Source organism: Diorhabda carinulata, chromosome 3, assembly GCF_026250575.1.
Source record: "Diorhabda carinulata isolate Delta chromosome 3, icDioCari1.1, whole genome shotgun sequence".
NCBI lineage: Eukaryota > Metazoa > Arthropoda > Insecta > Coleoptera > Chrysomelidae > Diorhabda > Diorhabda carinulata.
Window position 1 is genome coordinate 16847685 of NC_079462.1, and position 15214 is coordinate 16862898.

At 29.9% G+C, this 15214-nt stretch overlaps 1 protein-coding gene across 3 annotated transcripts; it reads left to right on the forward strand.

The window, feature by feature from the left end:
* The first annotated feature begins 94 nt into the window (after positions 1 to 94).
* On the forward strand, positions 95 to 14631 carry LOC130891221 (dnaJ homolog subfamily C member 16). Of its 3 annotated transcripts, XM_057795831.1 has the most exons (12): positions 240 to 258; positions 713 to 908; positions 1220 to 1480; positions 2261 to 2541; positions 2998 to 3178; positions 3526 to 3712; positions 4414 to 4624; positions 6375 to 6568; positions 6699 to 6871; positions 6974 to 7207; positions 8018 to 8231; positions 8805 to 14631. In XM_057795831.1, exons 2-12 carry the CDS (start codon positions 745 to 747, stop codon positions 9015 to 9017), a joined length of 2313 nt encoding a protein of 770 aa, XP_057651814.1. In that variant the 5' UTR covers positions 240 to 258; positions 713 to 744; the 3' UTR covers positions 9018 to 14631. The 3 variants fall into 3 exon arrangements, with proteins under 3 accessions (XP_057651815.1, XP_057651814.1, XP_057651813.1); XM_057795832.1 differs by having other exon boundaries at positions 95 to 908; positions 8033 to 8231; XM_057795830.1 differs by lacking the exon at positions 240 to 258 and having other exon boundaries at positions 379 to 908.
* The last annotated feature ends 583 nt before the right edge of the window (positions 14632 to 15214 follow it).

A 15214-nucleotide genomic window follows, 5' to 3' on the forward strand; every position in this document is an offset into this window, starting at 1 on the left:
CGCCATCTACCGGATATCTGGGCTACTTATATGCCAAACCGCCTTCTATTAGGATTTTATATAACTAAGCGACAAATACACACTAACGTCTTGTAGTAAACATTTAATTTGCCTTAACAAATATAGAGATCAATAATTGAGATAAAAGCTACCCTATCTCCCAAAGTGGACCAAATTACAGATGTTTACAAAATTTGATAAAAATTGGTTCAGTAATTTATCGCGACCATACATCGTGATGCGAAATTAAAATGTTATGTATAAATTGATTTGTATTTATACTAGCAACCCTATAAAGAGTTCCCAAGGAAAAATAATTGATTAATTTTACATTGAATAATTTGCGTACACCCTCTATAAAATAGATAGTTTGTGGTTGAATGTTTACTAAAATAGTTTACAACCCAATTCTCGGAAAATATCGGGAAAATTCGATTCTATTTTAATTTACCTTGCAGTTTTTTATAAATAATATATTTTATATTGTTTCCCTCCAAAAAAACTTAGCATATATTTCATAATCTTTTTCAAAATCAAAGCTTTGGAAACTTTATGAAATTATTAAAATTCCAAATAATTACTGTCTTTGCCAAAGGGTTGGCAGGAGCTAGGATAAAAATACCTTTTGACAGTTGACACACATTTTCTTATGATAAATCAATATATCTCGGCGTTTTCCCGATGATTTTTCTCACTAGTTTTAGGTTTTTAGGGTGAGTAAATGTATTTGTTAAGCAAGTGAAAATGAAATGGAGTCCCCACATTTGGATTTGTCGAGGCTGCTTAATTGTGCTTGCGTTATGGGGTGTTTCTGGAGAATTAGGTAACCCTTATCAAATATTAGGGGTTCGCAACACAGCCTCACAGTCAGAAATTAGGAAAGCCTATAAGCAGCTTGTTAAAGAATGGTAAGTTTCACCTATAAAGTTTATAAATATATTAATTTCAAGAACATTATACAAATTACTCATAAACACATTTTCATTTGTTTCTCAACTTTATCAATCGATGGTTAACTAAAGCTCAACTTAGTAAATGCATACAAATAATAATAATTAAACTTTCTATCTATTAATAATTGTCATAACCATTTTTAAAAATCTGAGATATCAAATTGAAAAAGAGTGCGAAGAAAAAATATTTTATCCCTATGTATGTAATTTGGCAATTAATTATATTCCCATTTTTCAATTGTTTGAATTGATTATCTTTTTTAAAGGCATCCTGATAAATCCAATGATCCAAATGCAGAGGAAAAATTTGTTGAAATAAAACAATCATATGAAATTTTAAGTGATCCTGATAGAAGAAAACGTTATGATATTCATGGGATAACTGAAGACGATTTTTATAAGCGACCAGAATATGCACCTTTACATACAAATCATCCTTTTGAAGACCTTTTTGCTCAGCATGGGGCCCATTTCAACTTTCAAGAAAATGATATAACATTTTTTCATAAATTGTCGATAACAACAAGGTATTTATAGTTTTCAATTTACAATCAAAACTTTTCCCAGATTTTCCTTAGATTTCAATTCAAAAGTTCAAATGTACATTTTGTGTATCAATTATTGCATTCATTATTCTCAATAAAGTATTTTGGGTGGATTATTAATTTATCGGAAAATTGTAGACAACTGTTGAAATTCTCATGTTATTTCATTTTATAAAGAAAAATATTCAGTTTATGAAAAACTGATTGCTGAAATATGAGTTAATATTACAAAATTTAGAGAATTGATTCTTTAATTAAAAAATTTACCTGTTTCTGAAATTCACTAACCACATTGTCTATTAATAAAATGGATCACTGATTCTTACAGAAAGTACTACAGCCTCTTAATGGGTGCTCCAGTAGTTTGGTGGTTCAGTGAAGAATATAGGTGCATTTGAGGGGTGATACTTTACAGTAAGGGACTGATGGAAACATCAATCAAGAGAAATAATGGATTGATATTGAAATTCACAATATGCTTCCAATAATTTTACTGCAGAGGGAGATACTTTTTTTAAATTGATTTTGAATGCGTCAATTTCTTAGTATTTCCTTTCTATTCTGAATTCAATGGATAATTTCAAAATTTCAAACATAAATGTTTCTAATTTTTAATTGAAATTTTTCAGTTTTCAATTAATTAACAGACAAATAAGTAAATATTTTTTAATAAATTGAAGGGGTAAATAATTTTTATCAAATGCACCCTATTTTAACAATCAGACAAAAGAGACCGTATTATAATAATTTTTTTATTTCTAGGCAATTTGATAAAATAATTGTTCCAAAAAGTAGTACTGTACCCCATTTAATATTTTTTTATTCCGATTGGTGTTTTCAATGTATTCAAACAGCCCCATACTGTCGAAAACTGGTGGATAATTTGGAACCACTTGGTATAAATTTTGTTACTGTTCATTCTGGACGCGAGAAAAACTTAGGTAGAAGATTGAGCATTCATACATTACCGTGTTTGGTTTTATTATTAGATGGAGATATTTATGTTTATAAAGAAACAATTACTAGCGTTCAAAGAATAATTGGTAAGTAATTGAATTAAAAGTGTGAGGAAAAATAATTTCCTTTAACGTTAGTTTGTCATTTGGAGGATATTTTTTAATATAAACATATTTTCCTTGTAATTTTTTCACATAATTTCTAATGTTTACAAGAAAGGTTAAATTATTCCAATTTAATTAAAAAAAAATAAAAATGAAAGGTGAAAAAAATGAATAATAGTTCAAGTGCACCAAGTTAACACTTTTATATAATCATGGTCCTCCAACAATTTTTTTTCTTCAATTTGGCTCATAACATACAATATATGCATAATTAATTTATCAATTTATAATATTAGACCCCTTTTTATATATTTTCCCGATTAAATAATTTTGATTTTAGGTATAATTTGATAAATATATTATTTATTGAAATCAAGATTATCCGTTCAAGCAAATATGTCATTTGAATGTAATAAAAAAAATATAATTTTATTTCAGAATTTATAAGGAATAAGATGCCATATAAATTGGTGACTAAAATTAATTCAGATAATATAGAAGAATTTTTAAATGGATGGGAAGATAACAGAGTAAGAGGACTCATTTTTGAACCCAGAAGTACAATTAGATTACGATATTTGGTCACTGCCTACCATTTTAGACATAGAATAGCTTTTGGGTAAGTAAACTATTAGATTATGGAAATGTATTATTTCCAGAACACAAAATAGTCCGGATTTTGAATTATTTTTTAACAGAAACGAGACATTTAAAGTTATTTCAATCACTTTTATGTAGTTGGTAAGTGAAAAACTCATTCTTCCACCCAAAGCAACATATATCTATTTGGAAGTCTTAGTATATTTTTTAAAAATTAAAAAGCCAATTTTCTTATAAACTTTAATGCATACCACCAATAAGATGCTAGTGGTAGTAACTGGTTTGTAAGATATAGAATAAATTTTTTTGGAAGAAATACCAATGCTTGTAAAATCCAAATATTTCGAATCTTTTTCTTCATTATAGGTTTGTAGAATCGAGAGATATAAAAAATAAATACTTGTTGCCGCATGATATGGATACTGTATTATTATTCAATGAAAATGTTTCATATCCAATGGCTAGTGTATCTATGAAAGACATTCCGACAGCTACTTTACATCATGTTATTTCTTCTAAGCAGTACCTTGCTTTACCAAGATTGTCATCTCAAGTAAGTAAACTAATATTCATCTACATCTGTGGCACTTTTAGACTACCAAAAGTTGTACAATTTTGTTAGAACAAGGTAAACAGGTATTATGTAAGGTTTTAACTGAAGCACTAGGTAATTATAATAGTACCTATTTTCTGTGTGGCAAAATGTATTTTGTTTCTTTCATTAAATGAATGAGAGGAAAGGTTCAGAGTTTACATTTCGTCCTTTGAAAATGTTAACTTGGATATTGAAATGAATGTAAATACTTATAATATAATTTATAATTAAATTAATTTTGTTTGTCAGACAGTTATGAAAGCACTGAGCTGACAGGTGTACCAAAGAAAATGAAATAGAGAGGGAATATTAATAGTCTGGGTCCAGAAATCGAAAGAAATAAAGCAGCTAATACACTCGCCAGAAAATGAGCAAGAATGTCTGGAGTTAGGATATTTCGCCAATGCAAAAAAAGCAAAATTTGCTTTAGATCAGAAACCTGTAGGAGTAAAGATATATTCATATATTTGAAGCCAGCACAGATACTGCAGTTCCTTATAATTTGAAGATGTAGATGTCAAAAATAGCTCTGATGGGGAGCACAATAAATTTTAAGTTTGCCTTATTATCTAACATGATATTTTATTTTTATAATAATATTTAGGTCTTATTGATATTTATATTAACATCATGATTAAGAGTTATTTTGTTTGTTCCAGGAAATTCTAGAATCATTATGCCCCGAGGATTTCAATAAACCTAGAAAGAAACTTTGTGTTGCTCTAGTTATAACTTCCTCTTCATTTTACTATCCTTACCGACAATCATTTATGTATTTATCACAGCAGCCAAATTATAATAATGAAAAAGTGAGATTCGTTTACATTTATTATGACAAACAGACAGAGTTTGTTAATTCTTTGGTGCCAGGTAATTATAGAATTTTTATTTGATGTAACTACCAAGAGAGATATGGAATTTTGTGAAAAATACAGTTTACTTTAAGTTATCTTTTCTTGACATTAGTAATAATTTATACTAAAATTTATATTGACACTGCCTCACAAATGAAGTGTCTATGTTTGACAAAATTGGGCTATTTACATTCAGATCTTGGAATTCTCATTTCAAATTCTATTATTAAAATTTGTATAAATTAAATAATTTATGGAATAGGGCTGAAATAGTTGCTAAAATATTTAGGATATATGTATATCAAATAATTAGCGATTTGTTGTTGAACAGTACTTTATAGGCACAAGGCTTGGAACTGTTCTACTACTTTCCTCCATTTATTTTTGTTCATGGCTGCCTCACGCCAGTTCTCTATTCCTATTTTTTCTAAATTTTCTCAAAATAAGGATCTTTTCATCCAAATATCTTCTCTATTCTGGCTATATGCCGTAACCAACAAAGTCTCTTTTCTTATCACAGATCCCATCTCAGCTTCACCATACAATGCTTTTATCTCTGTGTTTGCTCTTCTCCTCCACTCGTGTTGCTTCTGCACTCCTTCAAAAACCCTTCTTAGTACTTTTTTCTCCCATATGTTTCCTTTTTTTTTGTTCATGATCCAACAATCACTGCCATACAGCACTGTTGGTTGAAAACTGTCTTATAAATTTGGAACTTGGTGGCTCTTGAAATCTCTTTTGATCCTAATAGTTTTCCTAGGGCTCTCTCGCCAGTCTTTTGTCAATTTACCTGATTTCATCTCCTTCCTTTGTCACTGTAACTCCTAGATACTCTAACTTCCAGGACATTTTCAAATCTATACTCCCTGTTTTGCTCTGTCGTCACTTTTAATTGGTTGAAGTTGCTCAAATCCCTTCCATCCACACATATTTTGTATTTTGATCATTTATGTGTAGTCCATATACTTTTGCTTTCTTTTCAAAAAGTACTAACATTTTTTTAGAACCTTTTTCGTTTTACTTATAAGTACTCTATCATATGTGTAGGCTAGGATTTGTGTTTTTGTTATTCTGAGTGTTGCTAGTGTTTGAAACCAATTTTTTTCTACTTAGCGTCAGGTTTAATTCTCGGTCATAGCTACCGTTCTGGATTGCCTTCAGAATGAAAATTTGATCATTAGTTGTTTTCCTCTGTTGGACATCCCCTTATATCCGCCCACTTGTTCACTATTTACCCAATCTATTTCTTATAATTCTAGTATATGACATCCAACAAAGTGATACCCCTATAATTCATACGGTATATCACATACCCCTTCCTATGTAGTGGGTAAATAATAGCCTTATCCCATTAGTTTGCCATCTGCTCTTGTTCTCATATGTTTTCAATAAAATTATATATTCACTACCTCAAGGGTTCACCACCATACTTTATGACCTCTATTGGAATCCCATTCCTACTGCCACTTTTGACATACTTCATATCATTTTTTACCTCCTTTAGTTCTACCTCCAATGGTGTTTCCTCTATCAAGACAGGCTCAATCACCATCTCCTTTTCTTCAAAATGGTCTTCTTCGTCCTGTTTCATCATTCAGCAGTTCATTGAAATATTCCATCCACCATCTGCACATTTTCTTTACTTTCTTCCTTTCCTATATGTATTCCTGTTTTAGTTTGTCTTTTGGGTCTTGTTGATGGTTTATTATAATTTTTCTTTCCAGTATCATCATTTTTTCTACATATAATTCTTTTCAATTTTTCAGAAGATGAAATTATTCAACCTCTACTACGTATTGTGATTTTATGGAGAAGGGATACCTCTCATGTTAGGTACGAATGGGTACCTGGTAAATGGGACACAGACAAAAACTCAAGTGACTCTACCTCAGTTTTAGAAAAAGTTATTACTAGGTTATTAAAACCTAGCGAAAATTTGCCACATGAAACAATTGTTAAGGTAATAAACATTTCTTGATTGAATTTTTATATATATAAAGATAGGAGCTTGATAGAAACTTGATTTATTCATGTACCTATAAAGTAAAATTGTTCTTGTTAATGGTAGTTTGTTGGGATTTATTTTACAGGATTTGGTGGATGAACATGCAAGAGGGGTAGTTTGTCGGATGTACACAAAAGTTTTTCAATTTGTAGAAAGAACTTATGATGGAATGACAAGAGATCAAATACTAGCGTTATTTTCTATATTGGGAACAATATTGTTTATACTAGCCATAGGGTATTTTATGGCATATTTAGTGTAAGTATTAATACCAGTTAATTTGTATTACATTACAAATTTTTCGATTAACTGTATTTTTCTTAGTGTAAGTTCCAAGAAATTTAAAATTTGTTATTTCAGTCGTATAGAAGAGGAAAGTATCCAAAAACAAAAGGCCAAAACTAGTAACAACAACAATAGCGTTAATGTTTCATACCAACCAGAGTTACGCTTACACGAAATGCGATCTGAGACATACAATGCTTTAGTAAGGCTTTTAAAACCGGGTTGCCGTACTATTGTACTAGTTCTTGATATGCAATCTCGACAACAGTTGATACCGCCATTTCATAAGGCCGTTTGGCCTTATAGAAAGTGAGTGCTTTAACTATTACTTGAAAAAAATTTATAATCATACAAAAGTTGATATCTTTAAAAATTTTCATATCATATTCCAAATAAAAAAAAAATAACAGTAATCCAAGATATGAAATAAATACAATAGGTAGTAGGTAGTACGAGGTGTGATAAAAAATATGACGAATGAAATTTTATAGTAGCAATTACTTACACTGAATATACTTCAACTAGTATGTCTCTTGTGTTAAGAGTAGTGATAGAAATTTTGTTTAAAGTTGAAAAATGCATCAAAGAAATTCGTGGAATACTAAAATCTGTATATGATGGTTTGTTAACTTTGAAGACTGCCTAGAAGTAGTATGGGCGATTTAAAAGGGGAAATAAGTCAGTTAAGTATGAGAAATGATCGAGATCTCACAAACAGATGAAAATATGCAAAAAATGGACAAATCTGTTTGTTTTTGACAATTTTATTCATAGGACTACAATCTTTCATAGGTTTCTCAAAAAGCCATCAAGTTTTGGTTATTAAAAAGTAGAAAACGAGAAGAAATCAGAAACATGGAATAAGACCCCAGGTCTGAAACGATCAAAAAGGTTTTTTTCTTATTTCCAATTTCCAATTGGTTTGAAAAGGCCAATTAATATATTTTATACTAAAAATATCTTTTTAAAAACAGAATTTCTTTTGATTCACGGGTTTTTCACTGCTAATAGAATACTACTTCAAATGTTTTGTACTTTTTCATAATAATTTAATAATTCATCATATTTTTATTATAACTTTTATAATAATAGTGTAATATTTTTTAATAATAATTACAGTTTCAACTATTCCAGGAACAAAACATTGATGTTTTCTTATATGTACATTGAAAGGGGCCTTAAATGGTACAAGGAGCTACTTCAGCTGTCTTTACCTGAAGATAGAGATCTAAACATCAATCCTAGAAACTGTGTTGGCACAGTTTTATCCATAAATGGACACAGAAAATATTTTTGTGTCTTCCATGCAAAGCATATGGAAAAGCGAAAGAAAGTATGTAATTTATAAATATTTTACACATTTTTATATCGTGAGATTAATCAAAATGACTATAAACTTTAAATTAAGTACAATAATTTTTCTAATTGTCATTGTCTAACATATCTTCAGTTTGGTTGTTTCTAAGGATTTAAAACTGTGTGATAAGTGAGGCAATTAATTTTGAAGATCTCCAATGAAATTTTCATTTGTTTGCAGTTCTCATAAGTCTTTTTTCCATTTTAATTCTATTTGTTTTTCATTAAATATTTGTATACCTTTTTCATTATTATAGTATATCAAATAATATGGTTCAATAATTCGTAAGACATCCTTGTACAATTGATTAGATAAGCTCAATATATAACAAATATAACGTTCTGAAACAACAAAACATTTTGCAAATATGACTGACATAAATCTAATCAATAACATATACTGAAAAAAATTGCATGTGTAAATGATTGTAACATTGTAATAAAGCGAAATAGACGTTTATCAATGGTCACTAAATACATATTGAATTGTTGAATCATAATTAATTTTTTTCTAAAATTAGATAAATTGTTAACTAACTGTTCTTTCCAGAAAATAAAAAACGGATCATTACCACTTCCCACAGAAATTGATTGTGAAAGTGGAGCCTTTATTGGCTTTAATTCCGATAGTTCAGATTCTGAAGGTGGTGTTTTACTACAAGGTTCTCTTTTAGATGGATTTTCAAATTGGCTAGATAGATTATTCGAGGGTACGACTCAACGTTTTCACGTCAACTATTGGCCTGAATTTCCTATCAAATAAAAGTTATAATCGCTTAATTCTATTATGGTTCATCGTTTTAAGGGAACTTCCTGTATCTACTTACAGGAACCAACCTATGTAATGTGTATTTATAATACACAATTAGTAAATAATTGGAAAGAAACGTGTTGGTTTGTTTTAAAGAGATCAATATTACCAAATGGTTAGTAAGTGGATTTTGTTGTTGGAGGATTTTTTGTATTAGTTTTTAATTGTTGAATATGTATTTTTTATCATGTTAGCAATGCATTAAGCTGAATGGTGTCCTTGGAAGCGTTTAACAGAGTTTTTTTTAAATATAAATTCGTTTTTTTGTTCTAAAGTCTAATGAAATATTTATTGCTGTACTTTGGTTTTTTTTTATGATCAGTAATTTTTCAAAACATTGACATGTCCATTATTTCTTTAGAAACATTTGTACATTTAGTTGTAGTTTACATATTTAAAACTATTTGTTTATAATTAGGAGTACATTTTAATATTGAAATTTTATTCAATTAAATGCTACAATGTATAGAAAACTATCTACATGAAATTATTTTTAGTTTATATCTACAGAAATCCAGGAAAGTTGTATAAAAATCGAAAATTTGTTGAAATTCATTAGTATTTCATCTGTGGAATCATTACAAATTACATATATTTGGGGATTCCATTCAATGTTAAAGATACGTTATTAGGTACCCTGGAAAATATATGTAGTTTACTATTTTGTAGTGGAAAGTCTTGAAGATAAAAAAATACACTACACCATTGATGCCCCAAGAAAACGATTTATTACAGTAAATACTGTAGTTTTTATCAATAAACATTTTTTAAAACTATACAATCATTAAACAAACCAATTCAATCAAAGATAAAAAAAATTGCAGTATCCAATGCATTTAAACATGCATAAACAAAACTAAACTATGTATGCTAAGTAATCTTGAGGACATTAATATGTTTTAAAGGAACTTTTCTGATATAAAAGTAATGTTAAAATAGCTATTGTGATTTATCACATCTAGCTACCTTCATTACCAATGAATTCTATAGATATATGCTGTTGTATGTTGTAAATCTTCAATCTTTCTCGAATAATGATATGAAGTAAAACCTTTTTACTAAAATTCATTTCTTTTTTTCATTTTTTGGAAGGCGTTTGTACATACCATGTGGGTGGGGAACCTTTTTACCATTAGAGGCCACATTTAAATTATTCCACATAAACTGATTTGCCTATAAAAGTGACTTGAGTGAAATTTTTATATTTTTCTATAGGTTTATTAATTTATTGCATTATATAGGATAAATAAAAGGGGGCCGTTTTTATTTCAACCTCCAATCGCTCCGTGCAGACGCTACGCGGGCAGAAGAAAGCGCTGTAGGCGATTGCGAAGCTCTCGCACCTCTCGTCACTTAGTTCTTCTTCCGTTGTGAAGTCAACGTCATCTGCACTGATCCACTCATTTACGTCACTGGGCTCAACATCCGGTTATAAAGTTTGCAAATCCCTCAAAATTGCTTGAGTGTTTCATCTTCATTCTCTTAACTCATAAGTTTATTTTGGTGCGATGGCGTGTGACGTGACGGACAGTCGATCGATATTTTCAGGGGTTATAATCGTTCTGGCACTACCACCTCTTTTTCTAGACGTCGATCCAGTTTGCTCGAGGTTGCTTAACCATATTTTAATCCCAAATGGAACAGGTTGGTTACGTGGTATGTTAAAATGCCGTCTAAAATCCCAACACGTTTGCACTAAACTATTGCCATTTTGATGATAATCCTTAATTGCGTAACCGCAATGCTCACCCGTCCAATGCTCCATTGTAGACTAAATGGCAAGCCACTGAACCGCACGATACAAGCCCCACCCCAAATCTTCTCGTTTCATTGCCGAACCCTGTATTTATAAGCTTGCGTTAGAAAAACGACTTGATTGATTTACAAATTTTTTCATAGAAAACTATAGTTTCGACAAAAAAATTGTAAGGGACCTATTTTATCGAGAAAAACTCACCCTACAACGTGGTATTTTTCATTTTCTTCTATCTTCATCACAGAGTGAAATAATTTTAAAATCAAAATCTATAGAATCAACCTTTTAGCATATAACTTATTTTTTTCGTGAAAAATTGCCTTCTTTGGCTAGGCTATTTTAACGTTGACATGATACTATTTTCTCATATTTTTCTATTTTTGTCATATTGCTAGTTAATTTATAAAAAAAATGATAAGATGGATTGAACGATAAACAAAAAATAATATTTTGGCCTTTCTAATACTTCGTATATTCTAAACATATTAGGGCTTATATCAAAAGTTTTAAATGCCAATAAATAATATCACATTGTTAAAACAATTGTATCTTGAAAGTATGAACTGAAGTATTCACTTTTTCTAGTCAAATTGTAGATTTAATTAAATTGAGTAGTAGTAAGTATTTATAAAGCGGAAAAAATTAGGTAGGCACACTCATTTTTCAAATAAATATTTATCTCATTTAAATGGACTGTTATTCGAATAAATTTGTTGGTTAATGGGAATTTCCATAATAATTTTTCACTTCACTATTTATAAAATGTATTCCAGTATAAAATATTCACATACAGACATAAGATTGCAAATCTCAACAATGTATAAAAAATATTTTTTCTGTAACATGACTCCCTCACCCATTTTGTATATACCATTATAGTTGTTATGTTACTGAAATTCAATTTCCGCAATATCAAATATTCACCTTTGTTTCAAACATCGTCAAATCTTGATAAAATAAAACTATATAATAGTGAAAATGTCAGCAATTAGGATCAGTGGAAGAAAAAATATAGTATATAATTCGTGCTCATTTTCCATTTTCCTATAGCTTCCCAAACTGTCGTACTTATGAGTAATGTATCATGACGTGACATTTCGATTTCTGCTGTGTTTGTATATCTAAATCTTTATTATTAAATACATACCTGTCTTTATCTCACTATATTGTGCAATTTCATTGTCTTTTTTGCCATATTTCTATTTATTTAAAGAAATTTATGAATTAAATTAATCTCACCAAGCCACGCCACTGCTTATCACAGACTTTTTGACAGGAATATTTCGAAGAAATTGTGTACATACAGCTTCGGCCAATAGAAATGCATTTATTTTTACGATTCGATGTTTTCATTGGTAAACTGTGGAGATGATGAGTCCACGTGGACTGATGGTTTCTTAGATGTTTAACGAATTTTATACGGGGAGTAAACATTATTTTTCATTTCTTAATTTGGTATGAGTACTATGCTTATTTATGAAATATTGATTGTTCTTCGCATAATTGTCTTCTGCTTGCCCATCAAAATATTTTTTAAGTACATTTTTTTATAATATGTTATGGAGTCACACCATTATCGATTTGTTACTTGACATAATATTTTTATGTATCTTCAGGAAAAATAGTTTTATGGACATAAATCAGGAGTTGTGGCAGGCCACTTTATTGCACCACTTCCAATTCATGTTTGTAAAAAAACTTCAATTTAAGCGAATTAAAATGTGTTGATGCACCATTCTTCCGAAACCAAAGAATGGTACAAATAATATCTGTCCAAGCATCGAAAGGCATTTGTGTTATGTGTATTATTTCTGTCTTTCAGAATTTCAATTCGTATATAATTCTTGTAGTAGAAAGATGAAACTGATTTTTCTAGATAGAATATTTAATCACAATTAATAAAGAAAAACTGGCCACTAGATTGTATTATTAAAAGAGAAATTTTCATGGAATTCCTGTATCAAACATTTTTACGCTACTTTATCTTTTTATGTCACCATTCAAAGAATCGTTATTTTTTGATTTTTTTTTTTAATTTAACATGTAAATTTCTTAAACTGTATGTAGAATTTGTGATGAAATTTAATTTTCCATGCTATCATTCTATTGATAAATAGCGTTATAGCTTCGGTACACCAAACCTTTTAAACTATAGGGTTAGTTGACGATTTTTTAAAATCTCGTTTTTTCTTTTGTTTATTATATAAATATTCAGAAGCAATGTGTATTTCCCACTTAAATGTCTTATAATACGTTGAAAAGATTTTTTTGTGAATTATATTTGATATATGTTAGCTCAGCTTAGTCATTTTGATCAATAATAATATATATCAACAACATTGTAAATCATATATGATGTAATGTAGTAATTCTTCATTCTAATTTATGTTATTATCCTAATTTATACTTCTATATCAATTCACAAAACTAAACAGTTCTTTTTTCAGTCGCATTTGTAATTCCAATAGTATATTATTTCCTGCCCTTCAGGCATCTGTATATATACTGTGATGGAAATTCCATTCTAGAGGCATAGCAGCTATTCGGTAGAGATCAAAGCTCTACAGCCATTTTGTTTTCCTCTAATTTTTGTGAGCGAGCGCCACACGAAAAAAATTCATCCTTAAAATCATCCAATTCCCAGCTTTGCAGGGAAAATTTTTTCCTATAGCAGGGCCATTTCTAATATAATAATAAATAATATTAGAAAATTATTGTAATATTTGCAGTGAAAAATGTCATTAAATTTTTCGATTGAAGAATTAGCGATTATAGTTCTTCTTCTTTTGAAAAAAATCACAGTAAAAATAAAAAAAAAACTCAAAATTTATTTCATTTGATGTACTGACTACTGGGTAATAGCTGACCGAACCCGAAACAAAAGAATATTCACACTATCGGTACATGTCGTGACAAGTTCGATCTCGCTCAAACAAAATTTCTTCGAACCTGATCGTGATTGGACTATGACATATATTTTTTACTTCATAATATTTCATCAAACCGAGATTGGACCGAGAACGAACTGTGAACGGCTTTATAGTGAGGATCGACCCTTAATCTTTCTGTATCGAAACTAGTTATGCGGCCGGTTAGTCACTGAGTTAGTAAGAGGCAGCTTGCTCGCGTATATTTGAGTGGCAACGTTGCCAGGTCGCCACACTCTAGACTCTAGAGAGTCCACACAGAGAGCCGACAGTCGTGTTTACGCTTACAAATTAGCGACATAGCAAATTTGTCGCTGAGTTAACGACCATACACTTCCATACGAATTATTTGGATAGGAAGTCGGCGTCTCGATGAGGGAGGGCCCTTATTTTCACATAATTTTTTTCAGAAAAATATTTTATGTCACCCTTTGTCTCTACAAGAATTTTTACATGGTGAAGTGACCAACTGGATGCAAAATATCCCCAATATAATAATCTGCTGCCTCGAATAAGTCCCAAAATCCCCGCTTGGGCTCCACTACTAAATAGCTGTTATTGTTTTCTTATGTTATCATTATAATAATATCAATTCTGTTTCAAAAAATCGGCCTCCGTATTGAAATTAACAAACGACTTCATCAGTTAAAACCTGCGACATTAAACTATATAATTATATGAGTGTCAATTTTTTTGAAAATTCTCAAATAATCATATTAAAACTAATTATTTTAAACTTCAAACCCATTCATATAAAAGAAACTATTGAGTTTTCCCCTATCGTCAACTACCTGATTAATTTTATATTTCATTTAATTTTCAAGTTGTTATTTATTGTCTTGTGAAACTGCTGCAGATTTGTAATATATTCTTTTTGACAGTTTGCCTCTTTTTTATTTATAAAAGTATATTTTTTGTTTTCTTCAAATAAGCGCCAAATATTGAACCAAATAAAATCGGATGAACCTTTTCGCTATTCAAACTGTCTAAAAAAAAATTCATTTTATAAAAACAATTTTAAGAAAAGTAAAACTTTGATTGAAAATTGAAAACATCATCCCAATATAAATCATTGCGATCACGGCATTCCTTTAGTCGAGCACTAAAATTGCTTATGACACCTCGGCAGGTATTTTCAGTGATTGTTGCCATTTCGTGACGGATATTTATTTTCAATTGTGCCAGAGGATTCGATTAGTTAGCTTAATTTTGATATAAACTCACAGGGAAAAGTCCATAGGTGTTAAATCGGGATTGCATGGGGGCAAATTTATGTCACCATTCCTGGAGATTAATTTGCCAGAAGAAATTTCATGATGAGTGCAACCTCAAATTTTTGTAGTAAATGCGAAATAATGATGCAGGCTTCCGAATAGAGAAGTAGGGCTTATCACAAATGATACTGACAAAATTTTTGAACTTTCTTGAAGATTTTGTACGCCTGGATATTGGTTTATCCAGTGTTG

What these genes read in the sequence shown, in the direction of transcription:
- LOC130891221 (XM_057795831.1), top strand. Translation starts at nt 745, where the DNA reads ATGAAATGGAGTCCCCACATTTGGATTTGTCGAGGCTGCTTAATTGTG. An exon ending in AGACATAGAATAGCTTTTGG is followed by an intron (nt 3,179 to 3,525) that starts GTAAGTAAACTA and finishes TCTTCATTATAG; the next exon opens with GTTTGTAGAATCGAGAGATA. An exon ending in CACATGAAACAATTGTTAAG is followed by an intron (nt 6,569 to 6,698) that starts GTAATAAACATT and finishes TTTATTTTACAG; the next exon opens with GATTTGGTGGATGAACATGC.